This window comes from Panthera uncia, chromosome E1 (genome assembly GCF_023721935.1).
Source record: "Panthera uncia isolate 11264 chromosome E1, Puncia_PCG_1.0, whole genome shotgun sequence".
NCBI classification, from domain to species: Eukaryota; Metazoa; Chordata; class Mammalia; order Carnivora; family Felidae; genus Panthera; species Panthera uncia.
Window position 1 is genome coordinate 34288615 of NC_064814.1, and position 22949 is coordinate 34311563.

Here is a 22949-nt window from a genome sequence, read left to right on the forward strand (position 1 = left end):
CTCTATTCCCTCAAAGCCTCTGACCACAGCCTTTCTCCTCCAGCCAGCAAGAACTGCTTGCCATGCAGGGTTTCCACTAACACAAAGATGCCTTTGTAAAAATGTGATAAAGAGGCACTCTAGGGGCAGGCAAATTACAAAAAATTTTAAAAGCCCCTTCCTTGGAACTAGTTTCATGCCAGGGCTCAGGGCTTAAGAGAAAGAGCAGTTTGTAGAGCCCAGGTTGGATTTCAGTCCCAGGTTGCTCTCTAGAACTAGTCTTCTGTACATAGTCTAAGATACTCTACAGCCACAGCAATTCCTTTGCCTACCATACCCAGGTAGCCAGCCTCCTCCAACATCAAATACCCAAGCATTCCATTCATTTTAACTAATGCTACTTCTGATATCCTTTGGAACTTGACTCTCACTCTTTCTCTGCTATGCATTCTCTTAGCAATTACACATTCAGTCTGTACTATCATGTAGAACACTTACTGATATGCTTGTTTTAGCAATTTTACTTCCCTTAGTAACCAAGTTCCTCAAAAAAGGAAAGCATTTATTATTCCTTTTTTAAAAGTTTTTTTAATGTTTTATTTATTCTTGAGAGAGAGAGAGAGAGAGAGAGAGCGAGCGCACGCACAAGTGGGGGAAGAGCCGAAAGAGAGGGACAGAGGATCTGAAGTGGGCTCTGTGCTGATAGCAGCAGCCCGATGTGGGGCTCGAACTCACAAACTGTGAGATCATGACCTGAGCCAAGTTCAGACACTCAACTGACTGAGCCACCCAGGCACTGCAAGCATTTGTTATTCTTTACATGCTCCTATGAACCTTGTCATTGTGACCTATTTCCATTAGAGTTGTCTGAACATAATAAAGGAATACCAATACCCCGATACTTTAATTTATTTGATAAATACAATTTATTTAGTATAACTGAGATCTGGATTTTAGACTTTTCTAGGATGTGGTCATAAAGCTGAGACACTGGATCTATGAATGTCCTTTTCTGAACAGTGCAGTTACAGATTCCTTGCAGTCGGGAAATACTGACATCACCACAAGGAGAAAATAACTTTCCCTTCAGTAGTTCCACGGAACAGTGCTTCCCACAGCTACTGTTTCACAAGAATCACCAGAGGCTCAAACTGGATGCCACCTCAATTCCACTGAGTCAAACTCTCTGGGAAAGGGGCCTGGAAATTATTATTTTTAACACATGAGCCAAGTGACATTTATGTTAAGTCTGGACAACACTGCACTAGATATGATCCCAGAAGGGCTGCTCTTATTCTTTATTGTTACATTTATATAGATGGAACTCTGTATAAGTTAGAGTAACAAGGTATACTCTACTTGGCATATAAATACTGCACAATATGAAAAAGATACAGATTTGTGTTCAGTATAGTATTTAGTTAATATAATATCTAGTTAATAAAATGCAAAATATATACTTTGCATTAATCACTTCAGACAGGCAACATTTAACGAGGACAAGAGGAAGATTCTGGAAATAGAACCCAACTAGAGAGTCCCAAGTCCCATCTCTCAACTAATGTCTCACCTTGATTCTGTTTATGAGAGCAAGTCCTGAGGAATGATAATTGTGCCACTGTCAGCACAAAACTAAGGCACAAGTAATACTAACAAGTATGGTTCTACCCTACCAATGCTCAGGATGCTAAAACATCAAAAGTCTTTGTGAAGTTGATGATACCTGTGTCAAGTTTAGGAAAGAGAACATTTCAGAACTTTCCTGGCCAATGGTTCTACTACTGGGGCCTACTATTTCTGAAACTACACAGACACTTACCTGTGGTACAACATCCTGTAGAAAAGTCACAACACTTTCCATGTAGGACTGCTCCCTGGAAAGGGGTGAAATGGATAAAATTTATCCTGACAGCTTAAAACAAAACATGAAAAAGTTCTTTCTAAAGTCACTTAAAATATTTAAAAAAGAAAAAAGAAAAAAAACCAACTCTCATCAACTGATAGTTCTGCAACCCTGCTTTCTAGTTTCTTTGAATATGTTATTAAGTGAAATGCAAATGAAATTTTAATATCTTTAAACATTGTCTCTTCTTAAAAGTCATGTTCTCTTAATTTGACACAGATATTCTAACTTGTATTTGAAAGAGTGATGACACAAGGCTATGGCAGGACCTTCCTCTTGAGTCAAAGCAAAAGAATTTACCAGAGCAAGAAAAACTGTTGCTGATGACTCAGTATTTCATGACCTTTTCTTTAAATTGGTTACATACCTAGTCTCTTACCTGTATACAGCAAAATGAATCTGTATTTTGCTGCAGGTGAAAAATTAGGAGATACTAAGACGTCCTCACAGAACTTTTGCAATAGACAAGACATGAGAAAATATTACAATGCATAGAAGTGAAGAAAAATGATACTGTTAGGGTCACTGAGATATTTTAAATAGGAAGTATATGGATATCAGCAAGTGGGAAAAAATTCTTCAAAATATCAAATCATTTCATTTCATGTGAAAAATTACATTTAAAGAAAATCATAGGAGTTATCCTAAATCCTATAAAAAAAGCGGTATGCCTTAGATAGTTACCAAAACTGATTAGACCTAAAAAGAAAAAAAAGAAAAACAATTTGATTAGGCCTACCTCTCCAACCTTATTTTCCTGCCACCCTCCTAACTTACTCTGCTTCAGTCTCCTGCAACTTCAATTCCTAAAATAGACCAAGCTCCTTGAATCAAAACCTTTACACCAGCTTTGTTCCTGTCAGGAATCTTTCCCATACTCTTCCATCCCTTTCATATCTCCAGCTTATGTGTCACCTCCTCAGAGAGGCCCTTCCTGACAGCCTAAGTCCTACTCCCTACTATCATTCTCTATCATAGCACACTGTGTAGTGTTCAAGCCTATAGTAACTTAGTGTTCCTCCCACTAGAATATAAACTCTATAACAGAAAGGAATCCAACTCTCATTTTCCCTTCTACCTCCAGAATCTATAATCCAGTACTTTAGGCATAGAGTAGATGTTTGAGCATTATTTGTTAAAAGAATACAAATAAATAAAAAACTTTTAAAAAAACACTAAAATTACGTATTTAATTAACAAAAAAAAGCAATATATGTTGAATACCAATATGGTAACGCAACATACAATACTGCCTAAGTGCACAGGCTCTGGAGACAAACTGCCTGGGTTTGATCCAGGTTCCCCTTCTTGGCTGTTCCCAAGGGCAATTTACTTAATTTCTCCCTGCTTTGGTATTCTCACCTATAAAACAAAGGCTGAGAGGGAGGCGGAAAAAATGAAGACTGAAATAGTACCTAACTCATAGCTAATAACATGCTTAACTTGTTCCATGGCCCATAGTTAGCAAAGAAATATGGCCCCAGGAAATACAGGAAGGAAAAAAAGGAAGTATTATAGTAAAATACATATACTTTTCTTAGTCTGAAAAGGCAATCTTTATGTAACATGCTAAACTGCCCAAGGGAATACTACAAAATATTAACATTCCCTTATAAACATTTTAAAAGGTAGAAAACAAGTTTCACCTCACCCAAATACTGAAGGATCTTAATTGTCCACCCTAACCTATTTTATATAGGTCAACCTCCCTATATTCCATTTACGAAAATAGCTTGCCTTACCCATATCTGTTCACTCTAGTCCCTTTGCCTAAAATGTACCTTTGATTCTAATTGTCTAAACTCCGTTCAGCCTTTAAAGTACATTATGTTAGCTTCTTAATAAAACCCTTTAGGATCTAAAATACTAAAATATTCCCATTAAATAATCCCACTAGAATACTCCTTTCAATTCTCATGCTGTTATGCTGGCATCTTTTTTGTTAATTATGGTGATTTCAAGTATACATATCTTTTTTTAATGTTTATTTATTTTTGAGAGAGAAAGAGAAAAACACAGAGCGCAAGCAGGGGAGAGGCAGAGAAAGAGAGAGAGAGAGACAGAGAGACAGACACATAGAATCTGAAGCAGGCTCCAGGCTCAGAACTGTCAGCACAGAGCCCAATGCGGGGCTTAAACCTGATCATGGCCTGAGCCGAAGTTGGATGCTTAACAGACTGAGCCCAGGTGCCCCTCAAGTAACATATCTTAAAACCACATTAGATCATATGCTCCTAGGAGTGCCTGGGTGGCTCAGTCAGTTAAATGCCAACTCTTGATTTTGGCTCAGGTCATGATCTCAGAGATCATGAGATCAAGCAAGCACAGAGCCCACTTGGCATTCTCTCTCTCTTCTTTTTCTGCCTTTCCCCTTGCTCACGTGTGCAAACATGCGTGCCCCCTCTCTCTCTAAAAGTGAATAAACATTAAAAAAAAAAAGATCATATGCTCCCAGAAAGTATAAATAGGCTTTGTCAAAGAATGCTTAAAATACAGAATGTACTCTTTATGACACTGACTCTGAAACTTTCTGACTGAGACTTAGAGTAAGAGATACATTTTACATCAGGATCTGGTGAACATATATATACATATGAAAATATCCATGTGTGTGTCACAAAAGAATACTCCCAATTATATTTTCTATTATATGCTATTTCATTTTTTAAATAATGGTCCTGATCCACTGAATTAATGATCCACCAATTTTTGAACCTGGAGTTGGAAAAACGATTATTCCTTAGAATTTAGCACAGTGCTTTTGACATACTCTGTAAACGTGACTACATCGACTAGACCCTCCCATTATTCCTTTTATTTGGCCTTGGCGATATTTATCATCCTATAAAGCCTTAATTAAATTTAAAAAGTAATCAACGTTCATAAAGGAAACCTGAATGTTAGTTACTATTCTGAGCAAATTTTCTTTAGTTTTTAGGCTTATACTGAAATTTGCTTACGTGACAGCCTGGGGGCGAACCACAACTCCACCAGTACAACGACTGGGTCTTCTGGGAGAATCTGTAGCCATAGCTTCATTCACTAAACCTGTTTGCAGAACGGAAGAGATAGAAAAAAACTGATCATTATTTTTGGCGGTAGAGGGAAAGGTTTATGGTTGCTCACTAGAGATCCCTTATCAAAAATGCCTAAAATATAGGAAACCTTCCCAGAAATTCCAATTATACCAGAAAGGGGGAAGATTAGGACAGGAAGTAGATAAAGAAGTTTTCTAATTATCGTGAGAGGTTTTGTTTTGTTTGTTTTTTTTTTTTTTGGACTAAGCCTCAGAACCCCAAAACTAGTTAAGACTCTTTCTGGCCCCTCTCATCCACTGTTAACACAAACTAGAAAGGTAAGATGTGCTAGATAGAGAGTCTAGCACAAGACCACTTAATATTTTTAAAAAATGTGCTATCTCTGTGTGCCAAAATTTTAAAATGTACTAAAATCTTAAATTGAGATAGTGAAAATACACATAACACACTATTTGGAGACTTAATGGAACAGTGAGGTAATATCTTCCAACTAAAACTGTTGGGAAACTATGAGCAAGACTGTACATTGTAACTATGTTTGGTGATGGATGTTAACTAGACATTGTGGTGATCATTTCAAGATATGTACAAATATCAAATCAAATTATGTTGTACACCTGAAACTAATACAACGTTATGTCAGTAACAGCTATAAAAAAAGGATTGCATGATCATAATTTGACGAGAGTTTTTAAATCAGATTTGTCAATCCCCTTACTATTATAACCTAAACACCAGAGCCTTAATAAGTAATAAAAACTTATATGACATTAGAAGCCCCTTGTCCTTTCCTGTCACATCACTGAATCTTGATCCTTGAATGTTCAATAAGCATCTGAATCACTGTGTAGATTTTAAGAACATACAGTGTACTTGGTTAAGGCTAAAAGAGGATTGACAGCAATATCAATGATCTCTTACAGGGCTCAGGAAAGTCCACAACCTGGAACTAATCTTGAAAGCCCTTAAAACCATCACTTCTAAGTAAGAAGCATTCTCTCACCGTATTTGAAAATTCCCAAACTGAGGAGTCTCACCTGCTACAACAAAAACACCCTCTGACCCACCTAGTCCAGGTACCCCTTCCTCGGTAGGTATCTTCACCACCAACCCCTCAGCACTCTCATTTCCATTCCACCCTTCATTTCCCGAAACAGAGCCTTCCAAGAAATGTCCTATAAGGGCCCTGTCTCCTGAGAACGACCCTCAGGCCCCACTCTCCTGAAAGACTCGAACAGCGATACCCACTTAACCTCCAACGCGGAGCCACCGCTGCCCCCTGCCGCCCTCTGGCCCCTTGCCCTTCTTCCCCTCCCCCTCCAATCTCGATAGCTCTCTCTCGTCGAATCCATACCAGTCAAGCCCTCTCCCCTCACGCTGCTTGCACCTCGTTCTCGCCAAGCCTCCCCAAAGCCACAGCCCCACCAGCCCTCTCACCGGCCGCCCCGCCGGTAAACGCTGTTCTCCAGCTCAAGGCTCACTGTTTGGAGTCTCCCCTCGTGATTGACGGCTACCACTTCCTACCACGCCTCAGCGGAACTACTTTTCTAGCCAATCCCAGAAGGAAACTGGCTACGGCCGGGCACCGCCCTTGGAGGTCAGCTTCGCCAACCAGCAAGTAGAAAAGAGGCGGACCCGCCTCCTGAATTTATCCAATCCGCTGGGGCTCCAGGGAAAACAAAACAGTATGTAAGTTTGGGTGAAGCCGAGGTGTCAGGTTCGGTTGCGAACGCAGGCAGGTAGGGAGAGTTACGAACATGTCTATTTTCCTTTGCAGACAGCACACCTTCGTGGCTTTGTCAAAAGGAATTATGTCTCAGACTCCTCTCCACCTCAGCTGAGCGTCTCGGGCTGGGAGTCGGAGGACCCGGGACTGGTCTGTTTACATCGAATTCTCGCGACAGCTAGTTCGAAGCACAAAGCACGTGGACATGGCAGCTGCCAATCACTTTCTGCTGGCCACTCACCCATCCCTAACCCGCCTTCTGCCCCGCCCTTCTCGATGTGTTTACCTTCCGGGAGCCTCGGCTGGCTTGCGCGGGTGGGCAAACCTAGAGCCAAGGAGGTATTGAGCTAAATGAGGGGCGCGGCCGGTGATCGTGTCAATTTGAGCAAGGTTTGTGGAGCTCACCTGACTCCTTCCTTACCTGTTTCCATTTCCCCTATGGAAGAGATCGCGATTTCGCCAGTGTCATTGCGTCAGTTACATTTCCTTTACATTTACATTTATTGATTTTTTTAACGAACGCTCAATACAGTCTTAAGCATTTCATAAGTATTATCAAATGTAATACGGCAATCCCATGAGGATATAGCTTATTAATAGGCATGAGGTTTGTAGAAAATTGGCTGAAACAGCAATAAAAATTTTAAAAAGGTTTTAAGCACAATGGAGGATGGAAAAGTTTAGTAAAGAAACTACCTCAACGGAAATATGCAGTTATTCAGGTGCTGGAGAGATAGATGATAGATATACCAATATAGATATAGATGTAGATGTAGCCAGGAAACCACCTATATGCTCTTGACGCTCTATCAATGCCAATAAATAGCACACCCAAAGTGCTATTTATCGAGCTAATGTTTGAACATTGGCTAATACAAGATTCTGAACATTTATCTTCTTCCACTACACACACAAATTCTGAGCACCATGGCCTTTTAAGATTTGCTTCCTACATTAAGCCCACTAACGGAAGAATCTTTCCACAGTTCTAAATTCCTTTTGCTCTTACTGCTATCATTAGCTTACTTCTTTGCTGTATTTGAAATGTTTGGAGTTTCTCTTGTGCATATCTCATTTTCCCCAACTAGAATGTTAAATTCTTCCTAGGTATTAGAAGACTAAAGTTTTCATATTTTTCAATCCCTCTTAACACCTAACAGCCCCAACCACAACAGGTATTTCAAAATTCAGACTTACTTGAATTAAATAATTACTATTTTCATGCCGTCTAGACCCAGAGCAGGAATAAAGAGGAAATCCAGAGGAAACCAATAGGTAATAATCACAAATGGGACAACCAGCATTTGTATAAAGCTATTCAGTTAAAATAGCTGTTTCATATGCATTGTTAAACTCCATAGCTCTTTGACTATTCCTCTACAAAGCTATGGGAAAAAACAAAGAAACAAAAAAACATAAAGAATACCGTTGTACACAAGCTCACTCATTCATTCATTCATTCATTCAACAAATATTGTAAGAGCTATTAAATGTCAGACATGTTCTAAGCTCCACAGGTACAGTGATAAACAAATCAATCAATGTGCTTTCCTCAGCCAGAGAATTTACATTCTGATGGGAATACAGAAATAAACAGAGAAATTCAAGTAGTGTAAAATGCTATGAAAAAAATATAATAATCCAGATAAATAGATGGCTGGATATACGTAGCGTCATCAGGGAAGCCCTCTCAGGAGATAACATTTTATTTTTATTTTTTCAATATATGAAATTTATTGTCAAATTGGTTTCCATACAACACCCAGTGCTCATCCCAAAAGGTGCCCTCCTCAATACCCATCACCCACCCTCCCCACCCTCACACCCCCATCAACCCTCAGTTCTCAGTTTTTAAGAGTCTCTTATGCTTTGGCTCTCTCCCACTCTAACCTCCTTTTTTTTTTTTTTCTTCCCCTCCCCCATGGGTTTCTGTTAACTCTCTCAGGATCCACATAAGAGTGAAAACATATGGTATCTGTCTTTCTCTGTATTTTAACAAAGGCTTTAATGAAGTATGTGAGAAAGCTACTGTGGGAAAAAAGCAGTCCAGACAAAAGGAACAAGTACAAAGGTCTAAGAAGGGAATGAATTTTGATGAAGAGTGAGAAAAGAGTATGATTTAAGCAAAGTGAGATAAGTAGAAAGTGATAGCAAACTAGGTAAGTAGTGGCAGACGGAGTATGGTCTTGTATAGAATAATAGTTTCAATTTTGTTCTAGGTGGGAATCTTTTGGAGGACTTTCACCTAGAAAGTATCATGATCATGTTTACATTTCTCAAAGAGTATTCTATCCACTATACAAAGAATAAACTGTTGTCAGGGAGGGAGTATGAGCGGAAGCAGTGGGTCAAGTAGTGAAGCTATTTCAGTAGACCAGGTGGGAGATGCAGTCTAGAACTGGGCCTAGAAGTGAAGCAGTGTTGGGTTAGTTGTGGGATAGAAGGGAAAAAGAGAATCAAGGATGATGCCTGTGTTTTGGGCTTTAACAACTAAGTGATGACATTATGAATAGGATGAACACTGGTGAAGTTACACATTTTTAGGAAGGGCGCATTTCTGTGCTTTGGTTTCATCCTTTATAAATTGTAAAAAGACTGTTCTGAGGTTCATAGGATTTTTATGAGTAGTAAGGAAATTTTAAATTCTTAGAACCAGGGGCACCTGGGTGGCTCAGTCAGGTATTGGGATTCTGCTTGGGATTCTGTCTCTCCCTCTGTCTGCCTCTCACCTGCTTGTGCTCTCTCTCTCTCTCTCTCAAAATGAATAACTTTAAATAGATAGATAGATAGATAGATAGATAGATAGATATAGATAGATAGATTCTTAGAACCAGTTAGAAATTTCTCCAAATTAACTACTTCTAATTAACCACTATTTCTAATTACTCCATTTTTTTTCTCCACAGAGATGGTATAAGATTCTCTCATGAGACTTCAAATAGAGAGAAAGCAAATTTGTGGAGATCATTTTTTAAATGGAAGTAACTTAAGGCTACTCAGTACATATTGCCAGCTTTTGAGTCATTTTAAAGCATTGGTATATGAGGAAACTTTTCAACAATCTGTTCTTGTAGCTGAGCAATACTAACTAGGAAACTGATTTTCAGTGTAAAAGAGTGACTTCGAGCCAGAATTCTGTGTTCTTCCAGTTCCTAAATGATCCATTATAATAAATCACTAATGATTAAAATTGCCTTTCCTAATGGCCCTGCAAATCAAAACAAAAAATCTCCAGAAAATCATCAGGGAATGATCCATATGAAAACCAATTTTGGGGCACCTAGGTGGCTCAGTTGGTTAAGTGTCCAACTTTGGCTCAGGTCATGATCTCACAGTTCATGGGTTCAAGCCCTGCATCGGGCTCTTTGCCGACAGCTCAGAGCCTGGATCCTGCTTCAGATTCTGTGTCTCCCTCTCTCTCTGCCCCTCTCCTGCTTGCACTCTGTCTTTGTCTCTCTCAAAAATAAATTAAAAAACAGTAAAAAATTAAAAAAGAAGAAAACCAATTTCAAGGGCAGTTTATACTTTATCATGAGTTTTTGTTTCGGTAGCGTTAGGAGTCCTTTTTAGCCTCAAACAAGCCAATGCCTCATTTACCCTGGCCACCAAAACCACTTGGACAACAATCACATGATTTAAGCAGTGGCAAAATAATCTGATTTCACACAGAACTATGATAAACATTAATATTTTAGTTTTTAGTCAAGTGAAAGGAAAAAAAACCAAAGAGGTAAAAAAAATAACCATCATCAAATGTAGGATCATCAATTGTATCACACTGGGGATTTTGATAACAAGGGATACTATACATGTGTTGTATAAGTAGAAAGTGATAGGAAACTAGTTAGGAGAGGGCATACGTGGGATATCTGCACTTTCTGCTTAATTTTGCCATGAACCTAAAACTGCTCTTAAAAAAAAGTCTATTGTTTAAAATCACATTTCTCTAAAATCCCCCAATTGTGAGGTAAAACTACATTAATTGCTCACTATATAGACTTTCTTTGGTGCATTTATTAGGGTTGAAATTTTGAACACTACCTTTTATAGTAATATCCTAAAAAGTAGAATTCTAGACTTTGTAGAAGAGTAAAACCAACAAAGGTCATATCACCTCATATCTATTTGATTGCAATAGTGCCTGCCATTTATCTGTCCTGCATATTAGGACATAACTGTGGCTTCTAAAACAGCATGTTCCCACATTTCTATTCAAAATTCTAAGTCTTTGTTTAGATTCATTTAGCTCATTCTGAGGCCCAGCAAAGTTTCTGAAGACATGGTGATTGTTTTCCTTTCATTGTCTTGAAAATAACCAGTATCTATAAAGTAGCCATATAATTCATCATCCTAACCAGAAAACCTTCATGAAATGAGGGTCTGTTAACAATTACACACACACACACCTGCAAGAAAAGGTAGAGTAGAACTGTCTCAGGCAAACCATTAAATATGGCTTCCCTTTATTTCTGATACATCAGTACTACTTTGTAACTCTTCTAGTTGATTAATGTATAATTCTATTGTCTACTTAGAAAACATGTAAACTCTTTAGCAGAAGGGATCATTTGTTTCATTTCTATTCTCCATAAAACTATGAAACATAAAACTAACAGGAAAAATTACATGTCAGAACCCCAACGATTTATCCTGCAATCTGGAGCATGTATTTATAATTAAAAGATACTGAAAACCAAAACTATTTACAAAGATCAAAAATTAGTTTCATCAACCGTTTTAATGATGCCCAGGGCATAGTTTGCCTTCCCCATATACACATAACCCTGAATAAAAACTACTTTAAAATCTGAGAAAACTGAATCTGTATTAATAGTTTTGAGAGGCTAAACATTTAATAAGAGTAATATTAGGTAACATTTAGCTATATAGGCCAGGCATTGTGGTATTATTATCTACATTTTATAGATGAGTACCAAGACACAAAGGTGTTAAGCCATTTAGCTCCAGATGTAGGCGCATGGTAGAAGTGCATAGTTCCTAAAGTCACAGCTTTCTGCCCAGAGAACTGAAAAGGGGAGGGACACTTGGGTGGCTCAGTCATGATCTCATGGTTGGTGAAATCAAGGCTTGTGTTGGGCTCTGTGCTGTCAGTTCAGAACCTGGAGTCTGCTTTCAATTCTGTGTCTCCTTCTCTCTCTGTCACGCCCCCTCTTGCTCTCTCTCTCTCTCTCTCTCTCAAAAATAAATATTTAAAAGGGTGGTGGGAGGGCCTTCTGGGTGGCTCAGTCAGTTAACTGTTGGACTCCATCTCTGCTCAGATCATGATCTCACAATTCGTGGGTTTGAGCCTCACATTAGGCCTCTGTGCTGACAGCGTGGAGCCTGCTTTGAATTCTGTCTGTCTCCCTCTCTCTCTGCCCCTCCCCTGCTTGTTCTCTATCTCTCTCAAAATAAATAAAAATAAACTTAAAAACAAAAACTGAAAAGGGGAGATGCTGAGTAGGGAAAGTACCATGGAGACTGTAGGAAGAGAGGAACTCAGGAGAGGGACCTTATAGATAGCAAGGATCTGGTCCTAATTAGCATATCAAAGACTTTGAGAACTTTGAAAGAACCAGGAAAATCTTAACTCACAGAGAAAAAACAATCAACAGATGCCAATACCTAAATGACAATTATCCTTCAAACACTTTAAAGCAGTACTATAAAAATGTTTCTGGAGGGGCTCCTGGGTGGCTCAGTCGGTTAAGCCTCTGACTTCAGCGCAGGTCATAACCCCACATTTTGTGAGTTTGAGCCCCATGATGGGCTCTGTGCTGACAGCTCAGAGCCTGGAGCCTGCTTCAGATTCTGTGTCTCCTCTCAGCCCCTCCCCGCTCATAATATAATACGTATTATCTACATCTATTATATGTAGATAATATTTCTGTCCCTCAAAAATAAATAAAGATTTAAAAAAATTGTTTTTAAATGTTCCTGGGGCACCTGGGTGGCACAGTCAGTTAAGTGACTAACTCCTGGTTTCAGCTTAGGTCATGATCTCATGGTTCCTGAGTTCCAGACCTGTATCCAGCTCTCTGGAGCACAGAGCCTGCTTTGGATCCCCTCTGTCCCCGCTCTCTCTCTGCCCCTCCCCAGCTTGCTCTCTTCCTCTCTCTAAATAAATACATAAACTTAAAAAAAAAAAAGTTTCTACGGGCAATTGTGAACACCCTTGACATGCATGAAAAAACAGAACAGCTCAGCAAAGATACAAAGAAGACCCAAATGGAAAAAATAAAATAAAAATAAAGAACCAAATGGAAATTTTCAAACTCAAAAATATAACAACAAATGTTCTAACAAAAGGAAAAACAAAGAGTTTCAAAGAAAGAAGAAAAAGAATGTGATGCTGAAAACAAAAATGGGGAAGGGGGGAAATGGTTGTAAACCTCCCCAAGTTTGGTGAAAGATATACACCTACAGATTCAAGATGCTCAGCAAACCCCAAGCAGAAAACCTCGAAGGAATCCATGTACAGACACTTCATAATCGTACTACTAAAAACTGAAGACAAAGGAAAAATTGTTGAAAGCGGCCAGAGAAAAACAATGCATTACCCACAGAACAATTTGAATGACTACAGATTTTTTCATCAGAAACCAGAAAACAATACTAGAAGGAAACCTAGAATATCAGGAATGAAAAAAGAGGAATAACGATGGTAAATATCTGGATGAATATCACAGCGTTCTCCTCTTGAGTTCTTTAAAATGTTTGATTTTTGATAGCAAAAGTTACAACACCACATGATGGGGTTTTCAACATATACAGATATGACAACTATAACATATAGAGGAGAGGGTAATACAGTGGTAAATTTTCTACATTGTACTTTAAGTGGTAAAATACTGACTTTAAGTAGACTACCAAAGTTTGTATATTGTAATCCCTAATGCAACCATTCACAGAGCCAAAATATTTTGCCTCAAGGATCAAAGTTTAAGTTTTCAACTTTTCTATGACATAGTATATTCAAGAGAAAAAAGCCCACTAAAATGTTTCCCTCCATTAAAGCACTATCTTCCAGATATCTGGAAGATGAAAATAACATCATTAATGTGACCAAAACAAACTTAGTGCACAGCTTATGAAAGCAATGCTAAAAAGCCTGTATTTTACATGATTAATGCTTTTAACTTCTAGATTGTGCTAGACTCCAAGATGGCTTTTAATGATGCCCATCTGCTGATATTCATGCCCTGTGTAGTTGCCTCCTACACTGTTACCAGTTTGGTCTGTGCAACTTATAAAACACAGAAATTGGCACAAAAACAGACAGATCAATGGAACAGAATAGAGAACCCAGAAATGGACCCACAAATGTATGGCCAACTAATCTTTGACAAAGCAGGAAAGAATATCCAATGGAATAAAGACAGTCTCTTCAGCAAGTGGTGCTGGGAATACTGAGCAGTGACATGCAGAAGAATGAACCTGGACCACTTTCTTACACCATACACAAAAAGAAACTCAAAATGGATGAAAGACCTCAATGTAAGACAGGAGGCCACCAAAATCCTTGAGGAGAAAGCAGGCAAAAACCTCTTTGATCTTGGCCACAGCAACTTCTTACTCAACATGTCTCCAGAGGCAAGGGAAACAAAAGCAAAAATGCACTATTGGGACCTCAGCAAAATAAAAAGCTTCTGCACGGTGAAGGAAACAATCAGCAAAACTAAAAGGCAACTGACAGAATGGGAGAAGATATTTGCAAATGACACAACAGATAAAGGGTTAGTATCCAAAATCTATAAAGAACTTATCAAACTCAACACATAATCCAGTGAAGAAACAGGCAAAAGACATGAATAGAAACTTCTCCAAGGAAGACATCCAGATGGCCAACCGACACATGAAAAAATGCTCCACATCACTCATCATCAGGGAAATACAAACCAAAACCACAATGAAATACCACCTCACACCTGTCAGAATGGCTAACATTAACAACTCAGGCAACAACAGATGTTGGCGAGGATGCAGAGAAAGAGGATTTCTTTTGCATTGCTGGTGGGAATGCAAACTGGTGCAGCCACTCTGGAAAACAGTATGGAGGTTCCTCCAAAAATTTAAAGAACTATGCTACAACCCAGCAATTGCACCTCTAGGTATTTATCCAAGGGATACAGGCACCCCCATGTTTATAGCAGCACTATCAACAATAGCCAAAGTATGGAAAGAGCCCAAATGTCCATCAACTGATGAATGGGTAAAGAAGGTGTGGTACATCTGTACAATGGAGTATTACTTGGGAATCAAAAAGAATGAAATCCTGTCATTTGCAACTACATGGATGGAACTAGAGGGTATTATGCTAAGCAAAATTCGTCAGAGAAAGACAAATATCATATGACTTCACTCATATGAGGACTTTAAGACACAGTACAGATGAACGAACGTAAGGGAAAGGAAGCAAAAATAATATAAAAACAGGGAGGGCGACAAAACAGAAGAGACTTAAATATGGAGAACAAACAGAGGGTTACTGGAGGGGCTGTGGGAGGAGGGATGGGCTAAATGGGTAAGGGGCATTAAGGCATCTACCCCTGAAATCATTGTTGCACTATATGCTAATTTGGGTGTAAATTTAAAGAATAAAATAAAATAAAATAGAACTCCTCTACAATTGCAATTGCACTACTTTGTATTTTGTACCCCAAGGATACAAAAACACTAATTCAAAGGGAATCACATGCACATGCATCCCATTGTTTATAGCAGCATTCTAAACAATAACCAAATTAAGGAAAGAGCCCAAATGTCCATTGACTGATGAATAGATAAGGAAGAGGTGGTATATATACACAATGGAATATTATTCTGCCATAAAAAAGAATGAAATCTTGCCATTTGCAATGGTGGGGATGGAACTAGAGAGTATTATGCTCAGCAAAATAATTCAGTCAGAGAAAGACAAATACCATGTGACTTCACACATTTATGGAATTTAAGAAATAAAACAGAGAAACATACAGGTAAAAAGACAGAGAGAGAGAGAGTCAAACTAGGAAACAGACTTTTATCTATAAGGAGAAACTGAAAGTTACTGGAGATCAAGTGGGTGGGGTTGTGTTAAATGTCTGACAGGTTAAGGAGGGCACTTGTAGTAATGAGGACTGGGTATTATATGTAAGTGATGAATCACTAAATTGTACACCTGAAATGAATATTACGCTGTATGTTACTGTGAGGAATTTAAAGAAAAACTTGTAGAAACTCCAGACGTGCATTAAGTAATAGGAACTAGAGTAAATATGCGTCTAGCATGAAGGGTTATGTTAGTTTGGCTGGGAGTCAGATTTATTTAATGTTGGCTGTAGCCAGAGGTGCCAATAAATTCAAATGCCTATCACTTAATTTTTGTGTCCTCTCTTGACTTTGGGCTTTGCACTACTCAGAGAAAGTCTAAATTTTATAGTTTCAGCTCTGTGTTTATACTGGATATACTCTGTTGTGTGGTGGTAAGATGTGGAGGAGGAAAAACATTCTATAATATTATGATTAAATCTCAATCTTTTAATAGAAAAAAATAAAAATAAGATTAAACACAGAATTGGTATATTTTTTTGAGGTTAGGTTACAAAAGACATTGAGCCTTCTGCATTGTTTCTGGTATCATTTGCTATGGCGGTGGCAGGGGCGGGGGAAGAGTTAACTAACATGTTGTGAGAAGCCGTACATGTGACGGTAACTGAGGCCTCCTACTAACAGATAGGTTAAGTGAGCACTGTGCAACAATGCTAGTGAAGCCTTTGGATGACTGTCGCCCTGATTGGTATCTTGACTGCAACCACATGATTCTGTAACCTAGCTTCATCATTCCCAGTTTCCTAACACTTAGAAACTGTGAAGATAATGTTTTTTGTTGTTTTAGGCTGCTGAATTTTGAGGTATTATTATGCAGCAATATATAATACGTATTTTAATCTTTGAGAAACAGGATAATTATCTGTTTTACAAAATATTGAAAAGAACCAGTGTGTGGATGTGATATTGTGATAAAATAAGAAACACATATTTTGGCCTTTGTCCCAGGCTCCTGGCTAGAGTATGTAAAACCTTTGTGATTTCTTAGGTAATAAAGTCACTAGGAACTTTTGTCTTTGGTCATTAACTCCTATTCCTGACACCGAGTTCCTAAATCCCTTGGAATTTCCTGGTAGGAGCAGCTTTTGTTCTAATGAGATAACTCTTTCTTGGAGAGCTCACTACACACACACCTTTTTTTTTCCTGGAAGGGAAGAGGCTCGAGATTAATAATTGATCACCTAAATGATGAAGCCTCCACAAAAATCCCTGAAGTATGAGGTTCAGAGCTTCTAGGATGGTGAATACACTCACATGCTGGAAGAGGTTCACCCCAAGCCAATGGTCAGAAGCTCCTCTGCTTGGGTAGAGGTCCATTCTGGACCTCACCTGATACATCTCTTTATCTAGCTGTCATCTGTATCCTTTATTATAGAATAAACCAGTTTCCCTAAATTCTTGTGAGCTGTTCTAGCAAATTATCAATCTAGAGGGGCTTGTGGAAACGGATTTACAGCCAGTTGATTAGAAGTATATGTGACAACCTAGGACTTGCAGTTGGTTTCTGGAGTGGGGGCAGTCTTGTGAGACTGAGCCCTTAACTTGTGGGATCTGATGATAATCCTAGGAAGTGTCAGAACTGAACTGAATTGTAGGACACCCAACTGGTATCTACAGAAAATCAGAGAATTGCTTGGTGAAAGAAAACCTACACATCTGGTGTCATAAGTATCGTATGAGTAAAGGAAGAAATGTTTTCCTTTCAGTGGACATAGGTAATGCACTGTTAAATAAACTTATATCCACAGATTAGAATACTAAAACCTGAGGAGGCTCTGTGAAATAGTGATAGAGAAAATTTTCAAGATTAAGAGGTAAAGTTGCATGTGTATTGCATGCTATGCATAGATTATCACTAAAATAACACAAAAAGGGGGAAATGTTGGCTGCCTTGGAAACCGAGGTGGGAGTTCTTATGTACCATCTCATACATCATATACTTTCCATAATGTACTATACTACTGATCTATGTCACACAGGCAAATAAATTTAGAAAATAAAACAAAGTAGAAACATTAAAACACTGCTTGTGATTGCATAACATCTTCAACTCCTTAAAGTACAGGACTAAACACAATCCTAGAAACACATACAGAAAAGGGCTAATCTTAGCATTTGTAGTCGTGTCTTAAACCAAAAATGTTTCTAGTATTAAATAGCTACTACTATATGGAATTGGACTCCATTGCACTAAAAAGGTGATCTAGGAAAGAAATGTGTAACGTTTTTACATTAAAAAACTTATCTGAGGGGCACCTGGGTGGCTCAGTCGGTTAAGAGTCCGACTTTGGCTCAGGTCATGATCTCGCAGTTTGTGAGTTCAAGCCTCACACTGGGCTCTGTGCTGACAGCTTAGAGTCTGCAGTCTGCTTCAGATTGTGTCTGCCTCTCTCTTTCCCCGCTCACACGCTCGCTCTCACAAATAAATAAACATAAAAAAAACTGATTTGAAAAATCAAGATTCAATAATGCATTACTCTAATCAAGTGAAAATTTTAATTTCATGTAGATACATTTACAATCACTGGCAAAAAAAGTAAAAGCAGTTAAATGAATTTTCTTTAATATACATTCAGATTGGTTCAATTTCTAGTTGGTGCAGCTAAGATGGTATCACAGGTCTAAAAGATGGAACCCCCCCCCCCAAAAAAAAATAAATAAAAGATGGAATAACCCTTCACAATAAATTGACTTCTAAAGTGTCTATTAGTTGCTAGGTCTCTGTCTCAGAAAGATTGGAAAAGCAAACTCTTCAGTAACTAAAAATCCTTCTTAAGAACCACAATTACTGTTTTACCTGGACCACTGGTTCTCAATCCTGTTATTGAAAACTGGTATGCTTCCGGTTGTGCAGTTCCTAGCATATTGTGGATGTTGAATGCATGAATTAGCTCTTCAATCTCTTAATGAGATATCTTGTTCTAAATTAATAAATTAAAAAGTTTTCTTATTGGAGAACAATTCATACCAAAATGACATACTCTTAGGTATAGTATACTTCTACTCACTTTTAAGTGGGACATAATATTTCATCAAATGGTTACAAGCCATAACTGACTTAACCATATTCTTAACCATAGTCTATTGTTGGATATTTAGCCTGTTTCAATGTATTCTAAAATAAAATTAAAAAGTCAAGAGCTAAGGGGTGCCTGGGTGGCTCAGTTGGTTAAGCATCTGACTTGGGCTCAGGTCATGATCTCACGGCTTGTGAGTTAGAGCCCCGCGTCCGGCTCTGTGCTGACAGCTCAGAGCCTGGAGCCCAGCTTCACACTCTATCTCCCCCTCTCTCTACCTCTCCCCTGCTCATGCTCTGTCTCTCCTTCAAAATAAATAAACATTAAAAAAAAACAAAAGTTAAGAGCTAAATAAACATGTAAAAAAGAGGGGGGCACCTGGATGGCTCAGTCAGATAAGCGTCTGACTTCGGCTCAGGTCATGACCCTACGGTTCATGAGTTCAAGCACCACGTCGGGCTCTGTGCTGACAGCTCAGAGCCTGGAGCCTGCTTCAAATTCTGTGTCTCCCTTTCTCCCTGGCCCTCTCCTGCTCACTCTTGGTCTCTCTCTCTCTCTCTCACAAAATAAATAAACATCAAAAAAAGGCAAGAGTGCAAAAATAAACTTGTATTTTTAAAATGTTCCTCTAAAGCATGATCAGAGCACAACAAAAAATTAATATCTACCATTAAACCAACGACAAAATTCCAGCACATCAACAACAGTTCACTGATTTATTAGATGAACAAACATATATCCATATAATCAATGAAAACTGTCTGATATATAAAATAATTTAAGAAATGTTGGGAATTAGCAGCACCATCCGTTATTGAAATAGCAAGAAAAACTTCACATATTTTATGCAAACACGAGAAGAGGGTAACTACTTTAAGACCCAATAATGCCACTGAATGTCTGGGATGATTGAGAAGGGCACCTTTTTAGGCAAACACACCTCCTTCTACTCCAAAGATTTGAGGAGTATATCTGATGATTGATGTTTTACAAAAATGCTAATGAAATAAGAGATACTGCATAGTATTTTTTATTAGGACAAGAAGACTAATGCCGAGCTACTTTAAGCATGGCTCAACACTTCTGCTATGAAAAATTTAGTTCTGAATTATGAAATTAGAAATAAAAATAATTTTTAAAAGACACTAGCTGTCTCTAAGAAACATTAAATGGAACACAGGTCACTATGAAAATACATCACTTTTCCAGTTTGCTTAATAATTTACTTTAAAAAGTTGTGTAGTTTTCATCACAAGTGACTTATACAAATTTCTTAATAAGCATTTTTAAAAGTTTAAATGTATTTCTAAAATCTAATAGATTCTTTTGATTTTTTTTAAATTTTAGCCCTGTTGTTACATTTACTGTGTCAGAATAAGAGACTGAGTTTGTGTGGAGTATACAAATTTACACACATTTTACAGCAACTTATACCCTAACATCTACAAAATTCACATTTATAATACAATACAAGGCCAGGATAAAACTGCCAAATTCCAAAAAGTGAAACTGTATACTATTTTTATTTTGTCCCCCTAAAAAACGTTCAAGTTCTGCACCAACTTCAAAAAGCCCTCTTATATCCTAAGTTTGGGAAAAAACATTTTCCAGATACATTTCAGCAGACACAAACAGTTTTTCTGTGCTGATGAAGTAAAGGATTTCCCATTTTCTTCTGGCCCCTAAGTCTGCGTCGCATGGTAAGTTTAACAGCGTTCTTTCGCTGTGAGGTGGTGGGGAGGCTTGCAGGCTGAGCACCACTACTTCTACTTAAACAATTTCGTCTATGCTTCTTCATAAGAGGACCAGAGTTGGATTCCTCTAATGTCCTTTTAAAGTTTGCTGGAGGGGTTCTTTCAACTTCTTGGGCTTTCATTTGACCTGGAGTTGACATCTTTAAATTTTTTTGGTCCATGATGGTATTTGTTGAATTGGTAGGTGCAAGGCCAACTGACAGGCTATTATTCAAAGAATCATGTATCCTTAAAGTCAGGGCTTTAGTGCAATTTTCTTCAAGTGGCTCTGGATCTTTTGCGGGTATGACTGCCGCCGGGACATTGCCTCGAGCTATCTCAGTTGGGACTTCTAAATAATTCTCTGAGAAGGCATTACTACGAACAAGGGCAGGTATATGGTCCTTAGAGTTCAGCCGTGGCCATGGGTCCTCCTCCAGTGACTGAAAAACAAGAAAGTAAGCCAAATAAATAATTTATTCTAGAATTCAACTCAACCATTGGGGAGATGAAGAAGTTTCATTAGAGTAAGTGACAAATTTGGTTGGTTTATTTCCTACTTTCCCATTTTTTTCTATATTCTCATTCCTGAATATTTAGTAGTATAGCTAATGTAAAGTGAAACATTAAAGCAACAATGTCATAATGCAAACTCATATTGTTGCTTTGTATCTATTTCCCAAACACTAGAGGCTGTTCTGTGACTTGAGAAAAGCAGGACATATGGGAACCTACAGAGCATGGATGGGGCAACTCTCAAAGAAATAAATGAAAATCATATGGAAACTTTCAGATAGTTTTTTAAAAGTTTGACAAGTGATTCAGATATGCATTACTCCTTCAGATATAGTGCTCTACATACACTCAGAATATTTTTCCCATTGGTAGATGATATTTTTCCTATCAAACCCAAATCTTCCACACCACTAATATTTTATAAAATCCTTGGGGCACCTGGGTGGCTCAGTCGGTAGAGTGTCCAACTTCAGCTCAGGTCACGATCTCACAGTTCGTGGGTTCAAGCTCTGCATCAGGCTCTGTGTTGACAGCTCAGAGCCTGGAGCCTGCTTCAGATTCTGTGTCTCCCTCTCTCTGCCCCTCCTCTACTCGTGCTCTGTCTCTCTCTCTCTCTCTCAAAAATAAACATTAAAAAAAAATTTTAAATCCTTGTCTTAATAGTTTCTCAAAAATGGAATTTAAGCATAAATATTATGGCACCTTCAGGTATGTAACATTTCCCTCAAATCATTACCTCTTTTAAATCAAATCAAGTTTATTAAAATATTAACATATTCTGAAGTATAAACCCTTTTATAGAAGGGTAAATGAAAACATATTATTTTCCTGATATAAAATCCCTTAGAAATAAACACCTTTCAGAAAGTGCTATATAAAAGTATACTTCTAAAAAGAATGTTTTATGTTTCTAGAATTAAAAAGAAAAGGGAAATTTAAGCCATCTGAAAGCATTTCAATCAAACCAAATCAAAATATAATGACTTTAGGTCAAATGGAGACTGGAGATGAGAAACCCTAGTTCCTAATTTGGTACTGCCTCAATTAGACTGCTGCTGTTTTTATCGTTGTTGTTTTAACTAAGAAAATACTCTTTCCTTCTGCAGTCATTGGTTCATTTATTTTATATTGCATAGTTTATTGAAAGCCCAGTTCTTATCTGTTTTAACACTGACTAGATGTTGGGCAGCAATCTTATTTCCAAGTGCCACTGTCAAGAAAGGACAACGGAACAGTCTTCATTCCAGGATATTTACATATGACTTTCAATAATATCAACAAGAGTTGTAGGTGAGTTTATCCTTCTGCATTAGTTGATTCCAATGCCTACTGTGGTCACAAGCATGTTCTGGATAATCACAGAAAACTGTATCTACTCATAAGAAATTATTGACCTCGAGTTTGTCCTGCTTTTAATACGGAAAAAGGATTTACAACAAGACAAGGCAGACAGAAGGATTCCTACTAACCAAACAATCACATCACTAATTTAGGCCTAAGAAAGAAGGTAATAGTCAAGCCATTGATAGGAATAGAATATACTGCTCCAGTTTGTAAAACAACGTTACACATTTTAACACAATTTACTGTAATTTCTGGTGTGCTGGGTCTTTTTAAATTCACAGATTATTATTCTGACACTACAGGAGTGCTGGCTTTTCTTCCCCCACTTTCTCCTTGAACTTTTCCTTTTTATTCTCTTTTTATTGGCATTCTGTGGGAATACGTTGCATCTGTCAGCACAGGCAACTGCTTAGAGTTCTCACACTCATCCCAGATTAATTAGTTGTTTTACTAGACCTTTTTACATATTCATAAAACGTATGTGATATTGAGATTACCTCCTAAAAATACATACTTTACAAGTTTCACTACTTCAGAGATCAACTTCCTCGCTCCATCTACCTTACAATCCAACAATATTAAACAACTAATTGAAAATTGTGT

At 38.0% G+C, this 22949-nt stretch overlaps 2 protein-coding genes across 11 annotated transcripts in view; both read right to left on the minus strand.

Moving 5' to 3' along the window:
* Positions 1 to 6461, minus strand: part of BCAS3 (BCAS3 microtubule associated cell migration factor) — a 611080-nt gene extending 604619 nt beyond the window's left edge. For 8 of the 10 annotated variants that reach the window (XM_049637825.1, XM_049637821.1, XM_049637826.1 and 5 more), the window contains exons 1-3: positions 6358 to 6461; positions 4843 to 4930; positions 1799 to 1853 (exon numbers count right to left, since the gene is read on the minus strand). In XM_049637825.1, coding sequence (XP_049493782.1) covers positions 1799 to 1853; positions 4843 to 4913 — 126 coding nt within the window. In that variant the 5' untranslated portion in view covers positions 4914 to 4930; positions 6358 to 6461. Of the gene's footprint in view, positions 1 to 1798; positions 1854 to 4842; positions 4932 to 6274 lie in introns of those variants that run through there. The other 2 variants (XM_049637820.1, XM_049637828.1) reach the window with 2 other exon arrangements.
* An 11752-nt stretch (positions 6462 to 18213) lies between these two features.
* PPM1D (protein phosphatase, Mg2+/Mn2+ dependent 1D) overlaps positions 18214 to 22949 on the minus strand; it is a 48309-nt gene continuing 43573 nt past the window's right edge. The window contains exon 6 of the mRNA XM_049637839.1: positions 18214 to 20929. Within this exon, the coding sequence (XP_049493796.1) occupies positions 20372 to 20929 (558 nt within the window). The 3' untranslated portion in view covers positions 18214 to 20371. The remainder of the gene's footprint in view (positions 20930 to 22949) is intronic.